Source organism: Pristiophorus japonicus, chromosome 7 (genome assembly GCF_044704955.1).
Source record: "Pristiophorus japonicus isolate sPriJap1 chromosome 7, sPriJap1.hap1, whole genome shotgun sequence".
Taxonomy (NCBI): Eukaryota; Metazoa; Chordata; class Chondrichthyes; family Pristiophoridae; genus Pristiophorus; species Pristiophorus japonicus.
In genome coordinates, this window is record NC_091983.1 from 11,587,851 (window position 1) to 11,610,759 (window position 22,909).

Consider the following 22,909-nt stretch of genomic DNA (forward strand, 5'->3'; position numbering starts at 1 on the left):
GATAAACACACTGTGACTGCCGCAGCAGCACTGCAAGCCTGTGCACTGACTCACTGGACCACACATAGGTGGATCTCAACCCAATTAACTGGGAAGTTGCAGAGTTGCAATTATTGGGATATATGCCAATCAGCCCCTCGAGCCTGTTTCACCATTCAGTTAGATCATAGCTGATTTGCAACTTAACTCCATTTACATAGATGACCTGGAAGAGGGGACAGAGTGTAGTGTAACAAAATTTGCAGATGACACAAAGATTAGTGGGAAAGCGGGTTGTGTAGAGGACACAGAGAGGCTGCAAAGAGATTTGGATAGGTTAAGCGAATGGGCTAAGGTTTGGCAGATGGAATACAATGTCGGAAAATGTGAGGTCATCCATCTTGGGAAAAAAAAACAGTGCAAGGGAATATTATTTGAATGGGGAGAAATTACAACATGCTGTGGTGCAGAGGGACCTGGGGGTCCTTGTGCATGAATCCCAAAAAGTTAAGTTTGCAGGTGCAGCAGGTAATCAGGAAGGCGAATGGAATGTTGGCCTTCATTGCGAGAGGGATGGAGTACAAAAGCAGGAAGGTCCTGCTGCAACTGTACAGGGTATTGGTGAGGCCGCACCTGGAGTACTGCGTGCAGTTTTGGTCACCTTACTTAAGGAAGGGTATACTAGCTTTGGAGGGGGTACAGAGACGATTCACTAGGTTGATTCCGGAGATGAGGGGGTTACCTTATGATGATAGATTGAGTAGACTGGGTCTTTACTAGTTGGAGTTCAGAAGGATAGGGGTGATCTTATAGAAACATTTAAAATAATGAAAGGGATAGACAAGATAGAGGCAGAGAGGTTGTTGCCACTGGTCGGGGAGACTAGAACTAGGGGGCACAGCCTCAAAATACGGGGGAGCCAATTTAAAACCAAGTTGAGAAGTAATTTCTTCTCCCAGAGGATTGTGAATCTGTGGAATTCTCTGCCCAAGGAAGCAGTTGAGGCTAGCTCATTGAATGTATTCAAATCACAGATAGATAGATTTTTAACCAATAAGGGAATTAAGGGTTATGGGGAGCGGGCAAGTAAGTGGAGCTGAGTCCACGGCCAGATCAGCCATGATCTTGTTGAATGGCGGAGCAGGCTCAAGGGGCTAGATGGCCTACTCCTGTTCCTAATTCTTATGTTCTTATGTTCTACCCGCCTTTGGTTCCGTAACCCTTAATACCCTTGCCTAACAAAAATCTATCAATCTCAGTTTTGAAATTTTCAACTGACCCTCAGCCTCAAAAGCTTTTTTTTGCGGGGCGGGCGGGGGAGGGCAACAGGTGGCAGAAGAGTTCTAGATTTCCACTACCCTTTGTCTGAAGAAGTGCTTCCTGACATCACCGCTGAACAGCCTGGCTCTAATTTTAAGGTTATGCCCCCTTATTTTGGACACCCCTGCCAGAGGAAATAGATTCTCTCTAACTATTTTGTTCCCAGTGTGAGGCCAGAAACAAGGATGAGAATTTTAAAATTGAGGCACTAGGGGCTCACGAACACAAGCAGGTCAACGAAGATAGTGTAATAAGTGAGCAGGACTTGGGTACAGGATAGGATATGGACAGCAGAGGTTTGGATGAGCTGAAGTTTATGGCGAGTGGAGGATAGCAGGCCAGTTAGGAAAGCAATGGAGTAATTGAATCTGGAAGTGACAAGCATGAGTGAGAGTTTCAATAACTGAGGTAAGGGTGAAGTCTTGCGATGTTACAGAAATGATACCAAATTGGGGGGGATAGTCAATACTAAGGAGGACTGCAACAAATTACAAGACGATATTAGGAAACCTGCAGAATGAGCATATAATTGGCAAATTAATTTCATTTTGGTAAGAAAAATAAGGAGTTGACATATTACTTGGAAAATAAGAATCTAAGTGGGGTAGAAGAGCAAAGGGATCTCGGAGTACATATACACAAATCACTAAAAGTAGCGTCTCAGGTTGATCATGTCATAAAATGGGCAAACCAAGCACTGGGGTTTATTTCTAGAGGGATAGAGTTGGGAAGTAGAGGTTATGCTAAACCTTAGCGTACTGTGTACAATTCTGGTCACCATATTATAAAAAGGATATCGAGATACTGGAGGGTGCAGAGAAGATTTACAAGGATGGGCAGAAATGTGAGGTTATACCTATCAGGAAAGGATGAACAGGCTAGGTCTCTTTTATCTTGAAAAGAGAAGGCTGAGGAGTGACCTAATAGAAGTCTTTAAAATTATGAAAGTTTTTGATAGAGTAGACACAGCGAGAGTGTTTCCACTTGTGGGGAAGAGAAAAACTGGAGGTCATCAATATAAGATAGTCACCAAGAAATCAAATAGGAATTCAGAAGAAACTTCTTTATCCAGAGAGTGGTGAAAATGTGGAACAGGAAGTGGTTGAAGCAAATGGTATAGATGTATTTAAGGGGAGGCTAGAGGGAGAAGGAAATAGAGGATTATGCTGATAGCGTTAGATGAGGAAAGATGGGAGGAGGCTCAAGTGGAGCATAAACGTCGACATGGACTGGTTGGGCCAAATGGCCTTTTTATCTGCTGTATATCCTATGTAATCCTATGTAAGTGGACGAAGGCAGTTTTTGTGATGGGCAGGATATGGGGTTGGAAGCTCAGGCCCAGGTTGAACAATCTGGTTGAACACGAAACAATGCCCAAGGAGAGGGTTGGAGTTGATGGTGAGGATACGTTTGTGGTAGGTGACACAGACAATGGCTTTCATTTTTCAAAAGTTTAGCTGGAGCTGGAGGAAGACGTCTGACAGCACAAATGCAGTGGAGGAGTCAAGAGAGGTGGTGGAGAGTTAGAGCTGGGGGTCAACCCTGTGGAAACTATCCCTCATGTCTGCCATGGATGTCGCTAAAGGGCAGCATGTACTTGAGGAAGCAGAAGGGGCCAAGAATTTATCCTATAGTGCAGGGAAGGAGGAGAAGCTAGAGATGCTCTGGCTGTGATTGGATGGGTAAGCGTGGAACCAATCGAGGGCTGTCCCATGAAGCTGGACAGTGGAGGAGAGACACTGGAGAAGAAGAGTGTGATCAATTGTGTTGAAGATTGTAGAGAGTTCAAGGAGGTTGAGGAAGGACAATGCACCATGGTGACTGTCACAGAAAATGTTGTTTGTGTCTTTGATCCTGTTGTTTTTAGTGAATGTCAGTAAACAGGAGGCAGATCTCAGTAGGGCATGTGGAGCAGCAGCTGAAAACTAAAAAATTAAGAGGAAATCTTATTCAAACTCGATAAAGTAATGAATTTCAAAAGACCTTACCAGTTCTAAAGCTTGGAGATTTAAACCATTTGGCCAAAACAGAATAGAGAGAGAGAAAAAGCAGGAATCAACTTGAGATTTAGGGGGTGAAATAGCCCCATTTTGAGAGGCCAGTTAGTGCCTCCGTGGAGCAAGACACTTTTCGTCCAGGCGGGGCACTACCGGCTTCCAGGAAATTGCATGGCATTTGCAGAGGCGCTGTCACGGCAGCGTTGCACCCCGGGCCACCGCGCATCTGGCAATGACGTCATCGGCATACGCGACAACCCCTCAGTGCCGCATAGCACTGCATAACTTGCCCGTTAGCGTCACTGGAGTCGCCCCTAAAGGAAGTGGAGCACACGAGATTGCGCTACACTTCCTTTGAGGGGCAGCAAGTCCAATACAGCGGCCAGGGCAGGACTTCTACTTTGGTAGGAAAAATAAAAACGCATATTATTATTTAAATGGAGAGAAATTACAACATGCTGCAGTACAGAGGGACCTGGGTGTCCTTGTGCATGAAACATAAAAAGTTAGTATGCAGGTACAGCAAGTAATCAGGAAGGCAAATGGAATGTTGGCCTTTATTGCAAGGGGGATGGAGTATAAAAGCAGAGAAGTCCTACTACAACTGTACAGGGTATTGGTGAGGCCACACTTAAGAGTACTGCGTACAGTTTTGGTCTCCTTATTTAAGGAGGGATATACTTGCATTGGAGGCTGTTCAGAGAAGGTTCACAAGGTTGATTCCTGACATGAGGGGGTTGACTTATGAAGAAAGGTTGAACAGGTTGGGCCTATACTCAGTGGAGTTTAGAAGAATGAGAGGTGATCTTATTGAAACATATAAGATACTGAGGGAGCTTAACAAGGTAGATGCAGAGAGGATGTTTCCACTCGTGAGGGAATCTAGATCTAGGGGGCATAGTTTAAGACTAAGTGATCGCCCATTTAGAACTGAGATGAGGAGGAATTTCTTCTCTGAGAGTTGTAAATCTATGGAATTCTCTGCCCTAGAGAGCTGTGGAGGCTGGGTTATTGAATATATTTACGGAGTGACTATTTGTCCTAACTCTCGCTTCTGCACATGCGTCTCCTGATGCATGCGCAGAAGCGAGAGTTAGGACAAATAGTCATCGACACCGCAGCCACCCCCCTCCTCCCTCGCCAGCGCAATTTACACTAACCCTTTTCTGCACATGCGTCCGCCTCTTCCCCCGCCCCTGCCCTGACGCCCAATCCAGAACCGGAACCGGAATTGGCCCCGAACACCATGTTGCAACCCCGAGAGAGAAGCGGGCCAGTGAGGACTGAGGGAAGTGGGGCGGCGGGGAGAGAGTGAAGCGGATCGGCGTGGAGAGAGAGAAGAGGGTCGGCGGGGAGAGAGAGAAGAGGGTCGGCGGGGAGAGAGAGAAGTAGGGCGGCGGGGAACGAGAGAAGTAGGGCGGCGGGGAGAGAGAGAACTCGGGCAGCGGGGACTGTGAGAAGTGGGGCGGCGGGGCGAGAGAGAAGTGGATCGGTGGGGAGAGAGAGAAATGGTGCGGCGGGGAACGAGAGAAGTGGGCGCCGGGGAGAGAGAGAAGCGGGGCGGCGGGGCGAGAGAGAAGCTGGCTGGCGGGGCGAGAGTGAAGTGGGCCGGCAGGGGGAGAGAGAAGCAGGTCGGCCAGGAGCAGTTCGTTTGAATGAAGAGTCAAGTGGCACCGTAAGAGAGTGAGCCTGGGGGGAGAGAGTGAGCCTGGGGGGGAGAGAGAGAGAGCCTGGGGGGGGGGGGGGGGGGGGCGGGGCGGGGGAGGAGAGAGAGTGAGCTTGGGGGGGAGAGAGCGCTTGGGGGCGGGTGGAGAGAGCTTTGAGCGCGAGAGAGAGAGAGAGCCTGGTGGCCAAGACAGAGAGCCTAGGGACGGGGGCAGGGTGGGGATTGGAGGGGAGAGAGAGAACTCAGGGAAGACGGATCACTTTCTTCCAACCCCCTGGTGTGTGCAAGCTCAGTGCGTGTGTTACAAGGGACATCGTTGGGGTGGATGAAATCCAGAAGTCACGACACTGTCACTATTCACTTTAAACCCAATAACCCTGTTAACAATCCACACACAATGCCTCCTCTATGGCAGGCGGGCGGAAGGTGCGGGAAGGCCATGCACATGCACTTGGGTAAGGGACTTCGGCTGGGGGGGAGGGAGAATGATGCACTTGCACTGGGGTAAGGGACTTCAGCTGGCGGAGGCAGCACATGGGCTGGGGTAAGGGTCTTCAGCTGGCGGAGGCAGCACTTGCGCTGGGGTAAGGGTCTTCAGCTGGCGGAGGCAGCACTTGCGCTGGGGTAAGGGACTTCAGCTGGCGGAGGCAGCACATGGGCTGGGGTAAGGGATTTCAGCTGGCGGAGGCAGCACATGGGCTGGGGTAAGGGACTTCAGCTGGCGGAGGCAGCACTTGCGCTGGGGTAAGGGTCTTCAGCTGGCGGAGGCAGCACTTGCACTGGGGTAAGGGCCTTCAGCTGGCGGAGGCAGCACTTGCGCTGGGGTAAGGGTCTTCAGCTGGCGGAGGCAGCACTTGCGCTGGGGTAAGGGTCTTCAGCTGGCGGAGGCAGCACTTGCGCTGGGGTAAGGGACTTCAGCTGGCGGAGGCAGCACATGGGCTGGGGTAAGGGACTTCAGCTGGCAGAGGCAGCACTTGCGCTGGGGTAAGGGACTTCAGCTGGCGGAGGCAGCACATGGGCTGGGGTAAGGGACTTCAGCTGGCAGAGGCAGCACATGGGCTGGGGTAAGGGACTTCAGCTGGCGGAGGCAGCACTTGCGCTGGGGTAAGGGACTTCAGCTGGCGGAGGCAGCACATGGGCTGGGGTAAGGGATTTCAGCTGGCGGAGGCAGCACATGGGCTGGGGTAAGGGACTTCAGCTGGCGGAGGCAGCACTTGCGCTGGGGTAAGGGACTTCAGCTGGCGGAGGCAGCACATGGGCTGGGGTAAGGGATTTCAGCTGGCGGAGGCAGCACATGGGCTGGGGTAAGGGTCTTCAGCTGGCGGAGGCAGCACTTGCGCTGGGGTAAGGGACTTCGGCTGTGTCATGTATCTCACACTACTGTACATAACTGTATCTTACCATACTATACATGACTGTAACTAGATATGACCTGTAACCACAAGTATACCTTACCACCAGGGGTGCACTTGCAGGAGACACTGCATATCTGTTCCACACAGGTATATAAAGGCAGGTCTCAGGCGCCATTCGAGAGCTGTGAAATAAAGGTGCAGGTCCTGAGTGACCTTGACTTCAGCATGTGCTTCGTGTAAGCCTGTACTGCAGGGTCAGGACTTTACAGTGGCGACGAGTTACGGGATCACAGAATCCACAAAATGGTGACCAACGGCTCAGATGAGAAATACAATGCTGGAGATAATTGGGAGGACTTTATAGAAAGGCTCCAGCAAAGCTTCGTAACCAAAGACTGGTTGGGTGACGATAAGGCAGACAAGAGAAGAGCCCATCTCTTGACCAGCTGTGGCTCGAAAACATAAGCCTCAATGAAGGACCTGCTGGCACCCGAGAAACCAGCAAGCAAGTCGTTTGAAGAGTTGAGCACAATGGTAAGAGACCACCTGAAGCCAGCAAGCAGCCTACACATGGCCAGACACAGGTTCTATAACTACAGACGCTGTGTGGGCGAGAGCATACCTGACGTTGTGACGGAACTTCGGAGGCTGGCTAGTTTATGAGTTCTCCGATGAACTAAGGACTTTTTTATTGAAGGAATAGACCACGCAGGCATATTCCGAAAGCTCATAGAGACCAAGAACTTGACCCTAGAGGCAGCAGCACTGGTCGCACAGACATTCTTGGCAGGAGGAGAAGAAACGAGGTTGATCTATACTGCGGGTACGACAACTACCGAAACATCGGAACAAGAGGTTCACAGCGTGAAACAAGCTGCTACCCCCACACACAGACAAAGGCAGGAGAGCAGGCCTTCAACAGCAGGCAGTGGCGCAGAAGCCATCAAGGGCCACATGAACGGCCATTCACACCTCATCAACCCACAATGCGAGCAATCAACTACAAACTGAAAGAAGCTCAAGAGAGATCAGCCAGTGGCAGCTCATTCTTCGGAAACAATGGAAGCGGTCTGTGCTGGAGATGTGGGGGAAGGCACTCATCAAGGGGATGTCGATTTCAGCATGTCATTTGCAGAAACTGCAACTATACAGGGCATCTGGCCCGCATGTGCAGAAAAACAGCAGCTCTGCTGATATACGAATCAGAAGGGTCGGAAAGCGGACCAGAAGACGGTGTGGACAGTGCCCGGGGCACAGAGGTACAGTGGGTCAACACGATCAATGGCCACTGTTCTTACAACAAGATGCCTCCAATAATGATGAGGGTCCTACTCAACGGGATACCAGTCAACATGGAACTGGATACGGGAGCGAGTCAATCTCTCATGAGCGTTCAACAATTTCAACAACTGTGGCCGCACAAAAGCAACAGACCAAAACTCACAAGGGTCGACACCAAACTGAGGAACTATACCAAAGAAATCGTCCCAGTCCTTGTCATGGATACGGGAGCGAGTCAATCTCTCATGAGCGTTCAACAATTTCAACAGCCGTGGCCGCACAAAAGCAACAGACCAAAACTCACAAGGGTCGACACCAAACTAAGGAACTATACCAAAGAAATCATCCCAGTCCTTGGCAGCGCCATGCTCTCAGTCACACACAAAGGGACAGTGAACCGACTTCTCCTGTGAACTGTCCCTGGAGATCTCCCAGCACTGTTGGGGAGAAGCTGGCTGGAAAAACTAAATTAGAAATGGGATGATGTTCATGCCATGTCATCAGAGGAACGGACCTCCTGCTCAACAGTTCTAAGTCAATTTAAACATCTCTTTCAGCCAGGTGTGGGCACCTTTTAAAGCTAAAGTTAAAATCTACATCACACAGGGTGCTAGACCGGTCCATCACAAGGCTAGAGCTGTGCCCTATGTGATGAGGGAAAAGATTGACCATGAACTGGACCGGCTTCTGCAGGAAGGCATTATCTCACCTGTGGAATTTAGCGACTGGGCAAGTCCCATCGTCTCCGTCATGAAGCCTGATGGATCCGTACGAATCTGTGGGGATTACAAATCTACCATAAACAGAGTCTCCCTATAGGACCAATACCCGCTGCCCAGAGCGGAGGACCTATTTGCCACATTGGCTGGAGGAAAACTTTTCTCGAAACTAGATCTCACATCTGCATATATGACACAAGAACTGACCGAAGAGTCTAAGCTACTCACCACCATCAACACACATCGAGGCCTTTTCATGTACAATCGATGCCCATTCGGCATCAGGTCGGCAGCTGCTATATTCCAGCGCAACATGGAGAGTCTGCTCAAGTCCATCCCGGGGACGGTTGTGTTTCAAGGCGACATAATCATCACGGGCAGGGACACCTACTCCCATCTCCGCAATTTGGAGGAAGTACTAAAGCTGTTGGATCGGGTAGGCCTCAGAGTTAAGAAATCCTAGTGTCTGTTTCTCGCGCCCGAGGTTGAATTTTTGGGCAGAAGGATTGCCGCTGATGGAATCCGCCCAATAGAATCCAAAACCGAAGTGATTCGCCTGGCACCCAGGCCCCGGAATGTCTTGGAACTGCGCGCCTTTCTTGGGACTACTAAATTACTTTGGGAACTTTATGCAGAACTTGAGCACGCTGCTGGAGCCTCTCCACGTGCTACTCAGAAAGGGATGCGATTAGTTTTGGGGGGACGCCCAAGAACGCACCTTCAATAAGGCACGCAACCTTCTATTTTCCAACAGTGTTTTGGCCTTTTTTGACCCAGGTAAAAAGCTAGTTCTTACATGTGATGCGTCAGCGTACAGGGTCAGGTGCGTTTTACAGCATGTCAATGGTGCGGGTAAATTACAACCTATTGCTTATGCCTCCAGGTCACTTTCGCGGGCGGAGCACGGGTACGGTATGGTGGAGAAGGAGGCGCTCGCGTGTCAAAAAGATGCACCAATACCTTTTTTTTGGCCAAGTTCGCGTTAGAAACCGACCACAAACCCCTCACGTCCCTGCTATCCGAGAGCAAGGCAATAAACGCCACGCCTCGGCGCGCATTCAACGGTTAGGGTTAGGACATGCTGGCGTCTTACGACTACACAATAAGGCACAGACCAGGCACAGACAACTGTGCTGACGCGCTTAGCAGGCTACCCCTGGCGACCATGGAAGGGTCCGACGAACAGGACTGTGAGATAATCATGGCAATCAATGCCTTTGAGTCCACAGGTTTGCCCATGACAGCTCGCCAAATCAGAGCCTGGATGACCAGCGACCCCATGTTATCCTTAGTCAAAAGATGTGTCTTAACTGGTGACTGGGCAGAGGCTCGAGATGCCTGCCCTGAGGAGATCAAACCTTTCCATAGGCGCATGCATGAACTATCACTACAGGCAGACTGCATGATGTGGGGCAGCCGAGTAGTTATGCCTCTGCGAGGCAGAGAGGCGTTTGTCCGGGAGCTCCACTGCGAGCACCTGGGGATCGTTCTCATGAAGGCCATAGCCAGATCCCATGTCTGGTGGCCTGGCATTGACGCGGACTTGGAGCTCTGCTTCCGACGGTGCACCATTTGTGCCCAGCTCAGTAATGCCCCTAGGGAGGCCCCCCTAAGCCCTGGCCCTGGCCCACCAAACCGTGGTCGCGGGTGCACGTAGACTACGCGGGCCCATTCATGGGCAAAATGTTCCTCGTAGTCGTTGATGCATTTTCAGAGTGGATCGAATGCACCATTTTAAACTCGAGCACCACCTCCACCACTGTGGAGAGCCTTAGAACCATGTTTGCAATGCACAGAATTCCTGGCATATTGGTCAGTGATAATGGTCCGTGCTTCACCAGCACAGAATTCTAAGATTTTATAGTCGACCACGGCATAAATCACGTTAAGACGGCACCGTTCAAGCCTGCCTCCAATGACCAGGCGGAGCGAGCAGTGCAAATCATTAAACAGGGCATGCTTAAAATCCAAGTTCCCACACTGCAGAGCCGCCTGTCGCGACTGCTGTTGGCATACAGATCTTGTCCGCATTCGTTGACTGGGGTTCCCCCGCGCAACTATTGATGAAACGGAACTTAAAGACAAGGCTCTCGTTAATCCTCCCAGATATGCATGAAATTGTTGAGGCAAAGCGCCGGAAGCTAACTGAGTACCATGACCGAAATTCGAGGGGGAGGTGGAATGAGATAGGGGACAAAGTGTTTGTGCTAAACTATGGCTGGGGTCCCAAATGGCTTGCAGGGACAGTAACAGGCAAGGAAGGAAACAGGCTACTGGTGGTACAAATGGACAATAGCCAAACCTGCCGGAGGCATGTAGACCAAGTATAAAGTAGATTCACCAACAACACTGCAGCACTAGAGGCAGACTACAATGTGGAACTCACACCACACAGAGGGAACAACCTGAGCAAAGGGCAACCTCAACAGACAGCCCAGGCGAGATACCAGCAACCACACCGCAAGAAAAACAGGCACCAAGGCAAACAACTGAACCACACTAAGACGCTCCACGTGAGAGCGTAGACCACCTGAGAGACTGAATCTATAAAGACAATGAGACCTTGGGGGAGGGTGATGTCATGTATCTTACACTACTGTACATAACTGTTTCTTACCATACTATACATGATTGTAACTTGATATGACCTGTAACCACAAGAATACCTTACCACCAGGGGTGCACTTACAGGAGACACTGCATACCTGTTCCACACAGGTATATAAAGGCAGGTCTCAGGCAAGTGCGCCATTCGAGAGCTGTGAAATAAAGGTGCAGGTCCTGAGTGACCTTGACTTCAGCATGTGCCTCGTGTAAGTCTGTACTGCAGGGTCAGGACTTTACAGGCTGGGGGAGGGATGCACTTGCACTGGGGTAAGGGACTTCGGCTGGAACTAAGTGGCGTTTGGGGAGATCTATTCTCTGTGGCCTCTGAAGTCAAATGGATTGAATTACAAATTGGAAAGTCAGTCAGAACTTGGGCTGTGCGGTTCCAGTTACACATTCCAGAGGAACTTCAGGGTGTGGCTTATCCTCCAAGGGGACCAATCAGCAATAGGTCATGTGATAATAGAAAGCCAATCAGAGAAACGGCTGTGCTTCAGATAGTACAAATAAATGCATCATATATTTAAAGTGGAGATAGACACATTTTTGAACGATAAGGGAGTGAAGGGTTGTGGGGAGCAGGCAGGGAAGTGGAGCTGAGCCCAAGATCAGATCAGCCATGATCTTATGGAATAGCAGAGCAGACTCGAGGGGTCAAATGGCCTACTCCTGCTCCTATTTCGTATGTTCTCATGAGTGGGTTGCCATCCCCAATCGGAGTGCAGGGCAATTTCTCCCCCTTAATCTTTTAAAATTCAATAAAATATAAGAAAATTAGTTTTAAACAGATGAATAACAACTAACAGTATCTAAAATATCTCTCTCTCTCTCGGGTGGGGATGGAAGTTTGAAAATGTGATTAGGCAGAGTCAACATTATTTTATGAAAGGGAAATCGTGTTTAACAAATTTATTAGTTTTTTGAGGACGTAACTAGCGGGATAGATAAAGGGGAACCAGTGGATGTAGCATATTTGGATTTCTAAAAGGCATTCATAAGGTGCCACAAAAAAAAAGATTGCTACGCAAGATAAAGGCTCATGGGGTTGGGATAATATGTTAGCATGAATAAAGGATTGGTTCATGGATAGAAAACAGAGAGTATGGATAAACGGGCCATTTTCCAGTTGGCAGGCTGTAACTCGTTGGGTACTGCATGGATCGGTGCTTGGGCCTCAGCTATTTACAATCTATATTAGTGACTTAGATGAAGGGACGAAGTGCAATGTATTCAAGTTTGCTGATGATACAAAGCTAGGTGGGAAAGTCAGCTGTGAGGAGGACACAATGAGCCTGCAAAGAAATATAGTCAGGTTCAGTGAGCGGGCAATAAGGTGGCAGATGAAGTATAATGTGGGGGAATGTGATTCACTTTGGTAGGAAGAATAGAAAAACAGATAAATGGTGAGAAATTATTAAATGTAGGTGTTGAGAGAGATTAAGATCTCCTTGTACAGGAAACAGAGTTAGCATGCAGGTACAGCAAGCAATTAGGAAGGAAAATGGCATGTTGGCCTTTATTACAAGGGGGTTGGAGTACAAGAGTAAGGAAGTCTTGCTACAATTGTAAAGGGCTTTGACACCTGGAGTATTGTGAACAGTTTTGGTCTCCATCTGAGGAAGGACTTGCCTTCGAGGCGGTGCAACGAAAGTTCACTAAATTAATCCCTGGGATGAGATGGTTGACCTATGAGGAGAGATTGTGTAGAATGGCTTATACTCTCTGGGGTTTAGAAGAATGAGAGGTGATCTCATTGAAATATATAAGATTCTGACAGGGTAGATGCTGAGAGGTTGTTTCCCCTGGCTGGAGAGCTTAGAGCTAGGGGGCATAGTCTTAGGATAAAGGGTAGGCCATTTAAGACTGAGGTAAGGAGGAATTTCTTCACTCAGAGGGTTGTGAATCTTTGGAATTCTCTACCCCAAAGGGCCGTGGAAGCTGAGTCGTTGAGTCTATTCAAGGCTGAGATATAGATTTTTAGACTATAGGGGATTGAGCAGGAAAGTTGAGTTGAGGTCGAAGCCATGATCTTATTGAATGGCAGAGCAGACTCGATGGGCCATGTGGCCTACTCTTAATCCTGCTCTTATTTATGTTCTTAAATGGCTGAAGAAGATCTGAAGGAGATGCTTAGAGAGAAGTTATATTTGCTCAGTGAAGAACGTCTAACCTCCGTTAGAAGAAATTTATTAAAGGAGCAGAAACCCAGACGATTTTGACCCATCAGATGTGGGCAATTTCCATTTGGAGGCTAAATGAATGGAAAACAATGGATACACTGCCACAAAGTGATGTAATAAGAAGGCTCTGTACCTGTGGCCAAACTGGACTGCAGTACAGTAAGTCATTGTTCAGAGATTCCTGTTGCTGCTTCAGCCACAACCGAAAAATGCGTCTATTCTCAATATATTCATAGAGCTCAAGACATATCGCGTATACTAGCTCAAGAATGCAGAATAAACCAAACAAAAAGAACCATATCTCCTGTATAAAGAAAAGAACATCTCATCAGGTTGCAAAATCTTCAAACGATATAAATGCTGCTATAAAAGGGTAATTTCTGTTCTTATCAGAATTCAACTTCAAATAATTGGTAAGTGTTTCGAAACATTAAATTTCATTCTCTTAATTTAAATTTAAAGTTGTGAGGAAGTATAGAGGGAATTTTTTTAATTCAAAGATCTCCCCTTTTAATATTAGGCTGAAAAGAATGATTTTTTTTAAAGCATCAGTTTTCTTCCCATGCTGCAAGGCCGCTCCAGTCACTTCACCAAGGACTGCAGATTTTCCAGCTGCTAGTATAGTTTTCAGTGGTTCAATGTGTCCCTCTTCCAGACAGCAGATGAACACTTCCCATTGGTGACAGCACAGGAGAGGCTTAGCAGGCAGGCAGACAAGGATCGCAACACGGGAAGGAAAATTAATCCAAAATGTTCATCAGAATTCTCCCGAGGTTGATATTTTCCTTTATAATATGGAGGAGTACTTTGAACAAAAATTGAAAATACACCACAGTAACTTTCAAAACAGAAACAAATTTGATTTGATATTTGATAGTTGCGTGACTTGCCAAAGTCATGCCCAGGATGTGTCCAAGGGAGTTGCTGCAGGATGCTCAGGGATATTCTCCATTGATGACCCTATCTATGTGAGAGCCCCTATGTCTGTTCAACATCATGGGGGCTTTGTCCCATGCCTGTGCACCCTGACCTCAGCTGATACCCCAGGCACATTTTAATATTTTCAAAGATCTTGCAGTGGGATTCATGCCTGCATCAGGGAGCTCACTTCAGGGGAAGAATGGATATTTCTGATGCATTTTCTGTTCCACATTTGAAAAAAAATGGGATAGTGTACAATTGATCACCTCACATTTATCTGTGATTACAATATGCCCACCCATATTTGGGTGAACATATTCAATGCCCAACACCACTGCCGGAATACAAAAAAGTAGACCCTGAATTTGCGGTCGGAGGCGTACCTTCAGAGTTCTCTCCAACCCGTAAAATATTTCCGAACTTATCTCTTGGCTCCACAGCTATGGAGAGTTCGCGTCTCAGGCCTCCAGACGTATGTATGCATAAAGACCCACGGTTCCCAGGGATACAGATTGTTTGGAAGCGTCCCTGGGATGACGTGGACCAGGTCCTCCAATGCCTGTTTTTAGCAGGTGTAAGAATTTTGTGAGCATTCACTGGGCAGTAGCCCAACTCTGCACCAGCGAAAATGAATTTCTAGTCGTTTCAAGGCGTACCTTGACAGTTCGCAAGTTCTGGGTTTTCGCGTATGCGCAGCCATGTGGAAACCCGGAACTTGCAAGGCCTTTCAAAAGGCTTACGCTCAGCGAACACCATCATCGGGTCCGCAAAGTTAGTATTCTGGAAATCCCTAAAATCCCACTGGGGTTAAAAATCACCGGCCAATCAAAACTTCTCCCAAGGCTGATAATTTCCTTCTATAAGAGTACTTTAAACAAAGTATACTCCATTCAAAATTTCTTTCCCATTTAATGAAAACACACCACAGTAACCTTTTAAAACAGAAGTGAACTTTATTTGACAGTTAATACATATTTCATTAGGAGAACAGAGATTCATATTAGTGAAATAAGATGAAATATCAACTTGTTATTATCACCCTTATCAAGTAAGCTATTAACAATTTTTTGAACTGCTTTCCCTTTTTATTGTTCATGGGTCATTTATTGCTGCTTAATGGTGCAGATTGGTGGACCAAGGGAGGCAACATCACTTGCAAGGAAAGTAACTTTCTCTTGGCAGCCATATTTTCCTGGATTTGTTACTTGATCAGTTGTGTGTAAACAATCATGCTATTAATCCAAGTTTGGGTTCAAGAAATAGAGCAAAAAGAGAGAGAAAACATGTTTTGCTTGTTAAGGCTTTGTATATGCAAATCATGTAACACTCAAAGAAATACAGGAGTCCACCTCAATTGCCGTCTTTCAAGACTTAAAAGTCCAAGTTTTTTGCACCTGTCTTCATAACTCACAATAGTGATCAGCCTGGTAGCCCTTCTCAGCACTGTTCCTTTATGTATTGGTGACCAGAACCGAACACAACATGCAACCTAACCAGACCACTATAAAGCTTTTCATACCAGCCTCATGGTTGTACTCAACTAATCTGACAATATAAATCAGTGTTCTATTATCTTCATTGACTGCTACTCCACAATGCACTGGCAGGTAACATTCCCAGGTCCTTTACAAGGGTGATCCGGGTGCTCGCCTGAATCAGGTAAAAGCCTTACTGAATTATGCAAATCAGAGACCTATGATGTACATAGGACCCCCGACTGCAATTTCAAAGTACAAACTGTGCACCGCACGGCTTCGCCCATTTGTACTGGCTGGTGAGCAGCCTCACAAGCAGTCCTTACAGGGACCACTTAAGGCTGTTCATGAAATGGCCAAGGAAATATCACATTTTTGGAGGGGACCAGGAGGAGCAGGAGTTTTCAAGCTCAGGTGTCAGCTGGCTTACCAGGGGACCAACCAATTATCTCCCATCCCAGAACCAGCGAGCTGCAGTGGGATGCCTATTTGGCATCCACAGTTCACTAACAGAATTGTAATGAGTCCCGGGCCTGTAAATGGTAAGCCCTATGACATGCTGTGTCTAGACTTTCAGAAGGCATCTGACCAAGTTTCACATGAAAGGCTATTAGTTAAGTTCAAAGTTGGAGAGATTTAGGGTAAATCTGGGGGTGTGGATAAGAAATTGCCAGAAGAGTTGAAAACAACTGGTACTACTTAGAGGAGTTACTCCTAGGTCTGGGGAAGTACTGATTAGGGTATGCCTGGGACCACTACTGTTTCTAATTTACATCAATGTCTTAGTCTCAGAAACGTAATGCAAAGTGGTTTAATTTGCAGATGATACCAAACTAGGAGGGGCAGTGGAATCAGAGGAGGAGGCTCAGAAATTACAGAATGAATTAGGCAGGACAATAGCCGATAAAATTGAATACTGACAAATGTAAAGTACTGTACATAACAACAAACTATGGGCATTCCATGCACAAGAACATAGAAATAGGAGCAGGAGTAGGTCATTTGGCACAATGATTCTGCTCTGCCATTCAATAAGATCACGAGTGATCTGATCTTGGCTTCAACTCCACTTCCCTGCCCGCTCCCCATAACCCTCGACTCCCTGAACATTCAGAAATCTGTCTATCTCCACCTTAAATGACCCAGCCTCCACAGCTCTCTGGGGTAGAGAATTCCAAAGGCTCACGACCCTCAGAGCAGAAATTCCTCCTCATCTCAGTTTCAAATGGGCGACCCCTTATTTTGAAACTATGCCCCCTAGTTCTGGATTCCCCACGAGGGGAAACATCTTCTCTGCATCTACCCTGTCAAGCCCCCTCAGAATCTTATATGTTTCAATAAGATCACCTCTCATTCTTCTAAACTCCAATGAGTATAGGCACAACCTGCTCAGCCTTTCTTCATAAGATAACCTCTTCATCTCAGGAATGAACCTTGTGAACCTTCTCTGAACTATCTCCAATGCAAGCATATCCCTCCTTAAATATGGAGACCAAAAGTGTTCGCAGTTTCTCCAATGCCCTGTACAGTTGTAGCAGGACTTCCCTACTTTCATACTCCACCCCCCTTGCAATAAAGGCCAACATTCCATTTGCCTACCTAATTACTCGCTGTAACCTGCATGCTAACTTTTTGTGTTCCATGTACAAGGACCCCAGATCCCTCTGTAATGCAGCATTTTGTATTCTCTCCCCATTTAAATAATAATTTGCTTTTTTATTTTTCCTACCAAAGTGGATAACGTCACATTTTCCCACATTATACTCCATCTGCCAAATTTTTGCCCACTCACTTAGCATATTTATAGCCCTTTGCAGATTATTATGTCCTCCTCACAACTTGGTCGCAGCGGAGCAGATCGGGAGCAGTGAGGCCCATAAAAAGGGCCCAGCAGGCGGGAGAAGCAGCGGAGGTCGCAACAGAGCAGGTCGGGAGCAGCGAGGCCCATAAAAGGGGCCCAGAAGGCGTGAGAAGCAGCAGAGGTCACAGCAGAGCAGGTCGGGAGCAGCGAGGCCCATAAAAGTGCGCAACCATCGGGGAACGGCCATAGGAGCAGCCAGTGGGAGGTCGAGGAGCTAGCTGATGCAGGGGCAGAGGCAGAAGGTAAACAAAGAAGCAAAAAGAAATCGAAGTGTGACGTCACAGCCAAGCGGGTAAGTGATTGGCTGGTGGAGCAGTGAGTATTTTATCTTTTTCTTTTTTTTTATCAGTAAGAAACCTTTGGCGTTGTTACCAATTAGGTTAATTTAAGGGTTAAGTCATGGCAGGAGAGCCCAGATCCGTGTCATGCTCCTCCTGTGTTATGTGGGAAGTCAGGGACACTTCCAGTGTCCCTAACAACTACATGTGCAGGAATTGTATCCAGCTGCAGCTCCTGACAGACCGCATTGCGGCACTGAAGCTGAGCATGGATTCACGGTGGAGCATCTGGCAATGCTGAGGATGTTGTGAATAGCATGTTTAGTGAGTTGGTCACACTGCAGGTAAAGGTTAAACAGCCAGATAGGGAATGGGTGACCATCAGGCAGAGCAGTGGAAGGAAGGTATTGCAGGGGACCCCTGCGGTCATCTCCCTCCAAAACAGATACACCACCTTGGCGGAGATGGCTCATCAGGGGAAGGCAGCAGCAGCCAAGTCTATGGCACCAGGGGTGGCTCTGCTGCACAGGAGGGCAGGAAAAAGAGTGGGAGAGCTATAGTGATAGGGGATTCTATTGTAAGGGGAAGAGATAGGCGTTTCTACGGCTGCAAACGAGACTCCAGGACGGTATGTTGCCTCCCTGGTACAAGGGTCAAGGATGCCTCAGAGCGGCTGCAACACATTCTGGAGGGGGAGGGTGAACAGCCAGCTGTCGTAATACATATAGATACCAATGATATAGGTAAAAAACGGGATGAGGTCCTTCAAGCTGAATTTAGGGAGCTAGGAATTAAATTAAAAAGTAGAACCTGAAAGGTAGTAATCTCAGGATTGCTACCAGTGCCACGTTCTAGTCAGAGTAAGAATTGCAGGATAGCTCAGATGAATATGTGGCTTGAGGAATGGTGCAAGGGGGAGGTGCAGCAGTTATAATGGGTGACTTTAATATGCACATAGATTGGGCGAGCCAAACTGGAAGCAATACGGTGGAGGAGGATTTCCTAGAGTGCATAAGGGATGGTTTTCTAGACCAATATGTCGAGGAACCAACTAGGGGGGAGGCCATCTTAGACTGGGTGTTGTGTAATGAGAGAGGATTAATTAGCAATCTCATTGTGCGAGGCCCCTTGGGGAAGAGTGACCATAATATGGTGGAACTCTGCATTAGGATGGAGAATGAAACAGTTAATTCAGAGACCATGGTCCAGAACTTAAAGAAGGGTAACTTTGAAGGTATGAGGCATGAATTGGCTAGGATAGATTGGCGAATGATACTTAAGGGGTTGACAGTGGATGGGCAATGGCAGACATTTAGAGACCGCATGGATGAACTACAACAATTGTACATTCCTGTCTGGCGTAAAAATAAAAAAGGGAAGGTGGCTCAACCGTGGCTATCAAGGGAAATCAGGGATAGTATTAAAGCCAAGGAAGTGGCATACAAATTGGCCAGAAATAGCAGCGAACCCGGGGACTGGGAGAAATTTAGAACTCAGCAGAGGAGGACAAAGGGTTTGATTAGGGCAGGGAAAATGGAGTACGAGAAGAAGCTTGCAGGGAACATTAAGGCGGATTGCAAAAGTTTCTATACGTATTTAAAGAGAAAAAGGTTAGTAAAGACAAATGTAGGTCCCCTGCAGTCAGAATCAGGGGAAGTCATAACAGGGAACAAAGAAATGGCAGACCAATTGAACAAGTATTTTGGTTCGGTATTCACTAAGGAGGACACCAACAACCTTCCGGATATAAAAGGGGTCAGAGGGTCTAGTAAGGAGGAGGAACTGAGGGAAATCTTTATTAGTCGGGAAATTGTGTTGGGGAAATTGATGGGATTGAAGGCCGATAAATCCCCAGGGCCTGATGGACTGCATCCCAGAGTACTTAAGGAGGTGGCCTTGGAAATAGCGGATGCATTGACAGTCATTTTCCAACATTCCATTGACTCTGGATCGGTTGCTATCGAGTGGAGGGTAGCCAATGTAACCCCACTTTTTAAAAAAGGAGGGAGAGAGAAAACAGGGAATTATAGACCGGTCAGCCTGACCTCAGTAGTGGGTAAAATGATGGAATCAATTATTAAGGATGTCATAGCAGTGCATTTGGAAAATGGTGACATGATAGGTCCAAGTCAGCATGGATTTGTGAAAGGGAAATCATGCTTGACAAACCTTCTGGAATTTTTTGAGGATGTTTCCAGTAGAGTGGACAAGGGAGAACCATTTGATGTGGTATATTTGGACTTTCAGAAGGCTTTCGACAAGGTCCCACACAAGAGATTAATGTGCAAAGTTAAAGCACATGGGATTGGGGGTAGTGTGCTGACGTGGATTGAGAACTGGTTGTCCGACAGGAAGCAAAGAGTAGGAGTAAATGGGTACTTTTCAGAATGGCAGGCAGTGACTAGTGGGGTACCGCAAGGTTCTGTGCTGGGGCCCCAGCTGTTTACATTGTACATTAATGATTTAGACGAAGGGATTAAATGTAGTATCTCCAAATTTGCGGATAACACTAAGTTGGGTGGCAGTGTGAGCTGCGAGGAGGATGCTATGAGGCTGCAGAGTGACTTGGATAGGTTAGGTGAGTGGGCAAATGCATGGCAGATGAAGTATAATGTGGATAAATGTGAGGTTATCCACTTTGTGGTAAAAACAGAGAGACAGACTATTATCTGAATGGTGACAGATTAGGAAAAGGGGAGGTGCAACGAGACCTGGGTGTCATGGTATATCAGTCATTGAAGGTTGGCATGCAGGTACAGCAGGCGGTTAAGAAAGCAAATGGCATGTTGGCCTTCATAGCGAGGGGATTTGAGTACAGGGGCAGGGAGGTGTTGCTACAGTTGTACAGGGCCTTGGTGAGGCCACACCTGGAGTATTGTGTACAGTTTTGGTCTCCTAACTTGAGGAAGGACATTCTTGCTATTGAGGGAGTGCAGCGAAGATTCACCAGACTGATTCCCGGGATGGTGGGACTGACCTATCAAGAAAGACTGGATCAACTGGGCTTGTATTCACTGGAGTTCAGAAGAATGATAGGGGACCTCATAGAAACGTTTAAAATTCTGACGGGTTTAGACAGGTTAGATGCAGGAAGAATGTTCCCAATGTTGGGGAAGTCCAGAACCAGGGGTCACAGTCTAAGGATAAGGGCTAAGCCATTTAGGACCGAGATGAGGAGAAACTTCTTCACCCAGAGAGTGGTGAACCTGTGGAATTCTCTACCACAGAAAGTAGTTGAGGCCAATTCACTAAATATGTTCAAAAGGGAGTTAGATGAAGTCCTTACTACTCGGGGGAATCAAGGGGTATGGCGAGAAAGCAGGAAGGGGGTACTGAAGTTGCATGTTCAGCCATGAACTCATTGAATGGCGGTGCAGGCTAGAAGGGCTGAATGGCCTGCTCCTGCACCTATTTTCTATGTTTCTATGTTTCAAATTCCTGGGACATTGGAACCGGTTCTGGGGGAGGTGGGACCAGTACAAACCGGACAGTCTGCACCTGGGCAGGACTGGAACCGATGTCCTAGGCGGAGTGTTTGCTAGTAGGGGAGGGTTTAAACTAAAATGGCAGGGGGATGGGAATCGATGCAGGGAGGCAGAGGGAAGTAAAAAGGGAGCAGAAGCAAAAGGTAGGAAGGAGAAAAGCAAGAGTGGAGGGCAGAGAAATGAAGGGCAAAAATCAAAAAGGGCCACATTACAACATAATTCTAAAAGGACAAAGAGTGTTAAAAAAACAAGCCTGAAGGCTCTGAGTCTCAATGCGAGGAGCATTCGTAATAAGGTGGATGAATTGACTGTGCAGATAGCTGTTAACGAATATGATGTAGTTGGGATTACGGAGACATGGTTCCAAGGTAACCAAGGCTTGGAACTCAACATCCAGGGGTTTTCAATAGTCAGGAAAGACAGACAGGAAGGAAAAGGAGTTGGGGTAGTGTTACTCGTTAAAGAGGAGATTAACGCAATAGTAAGGAAGGACATTAGCGTGGATGATGTGGAATCTATATGAGTAGAGCTGCGAAACACCAAAGGGCAGAAAACGTTAGTGGGAGTTGTGTTCAGACCACCAAACAGTAATAGGGAGGTTGGGGATGGCATCAAACAGGAAATTAGGGACGCATGCAATTAGGGTACAGCAGTTATCATGGGTGACTTTAATCTACATATTGATTGGGCTAACCAAACTGGTAGCAATACTGTGGAGAAGGATTTCCTGGCGTGTATAAGGGACGGTTTTCTAGACCAATATGTCGAGGAACCAACTAGAGAGCAGGATCTTGTGTAACGAGAGAGAATTAATTAGCAATCTTGTTGTGCGAGGCCCCCTGGGGAAGAGTGACCTTAATATGGTAGAATTCTTCATTAAGATGGAGAGTGGCATAGTTAATTCAGAGACTAGGGTCCTTAACTTAAAGAAAGGAAACTTCGACAGTATGAAACGTGAATTGGCTAGGATAGACTGGAGAATGATACTTAAAGGGTTGACGGTGGATAGGCAATGGCAGACATTTAAATATCACATGGATGAACTACAACGATTGTACATCCCTGTGTGGCATAAAAATAAAAAAGGGAAGGTGGCTCAACTGTGACTAACAAGGGAAATTAGGGAAAGTGTTAAATCCAAGAAAGAGGGATATAAATTAGTCAGAAAAAGCAGAAAACCTGAGGACTGGGAGAAATTTAGAATTCGGCAGAGGAGGACTAAAGGTTTAATTAGGAGCGGGAAAATAGAGTATGAGAGTAAGCTTGCAAGGAACATAAAAACTGACTGCAAAAGCTTCCATAGATATGTGAAGAGAAAAAGATTAGTGAAGACTAATGTAGGTCCCTTGCAGTCAGAATCAGGTGAATTCATAATGGGGAACAAGGAAATAGCAGACAAATTGAACAAATACTTTGGTTCGGTCTTCACGAAGGAAGACATGAATAACCTCCCGAAAATACTAGGGGACTGAGGGTCTAGCGAGAAGGGGGAACTGAGGGAGATCCTTATTAGTCAGGAAATGGTGTTAGGGAAATTGAAGGGACTGAAGGCCAATAAATCCCCAGGGCCCGATAGTCTGCATCCCAGAGTACTTAAAGAAGTGCTCCTAGAAATAGTAGATGCATTGGTGGTCATTTTCCAACATTCCATGGACTCTGGTTCAGTTCCTATGGATTGGAGGATAGCTAATGTAACACCACTTTTTAAAAAATGAGGGAGAGATAAAACAGGGAATTATAGCCCGGTTAGCCTGACATCGGTGGTGGGGAAAATGCTGGAATCAA

At 47.1% G+C, this 22,909-nt stretch overlaps 1 protein-coding gene across 9 annotated transcripts in view; it reads right to left on the reverse strand.

Annotated features, from left to right (window-relative positions):
- LOC139267053 (serine/threonine-protein phosphatase 6 regulatory ankyrin repeat subunit C-like) overlaps positions 1-22,909 on the reverse strand; it is a 166,087-nt gene that overhangs the window by 39,016 nt on the left and 104,162 nt on the right. For 6 of the 9 annotated variants that reach the window (XM_070884799.1, XM_070884795.1, XM_070884796.1 and 3 more), the window contains exon 11: positions 13,238-13,408. The exons of 2 other annotated variants lie outside the window; for them this stretch is intronic. In XM_070884799.1, the coding sequence (XP_070740900.1) occupies positions 13,238-13,408 (171 nt within the window). Of the gene's footprint in view, positions 1-13,237; positions 13,409-15,071; positions 15,258-22,909 lie in introns of those variants that run through there. One more of the 9 variants, XM_070884800.1, reaches the window with a different exon arrangement.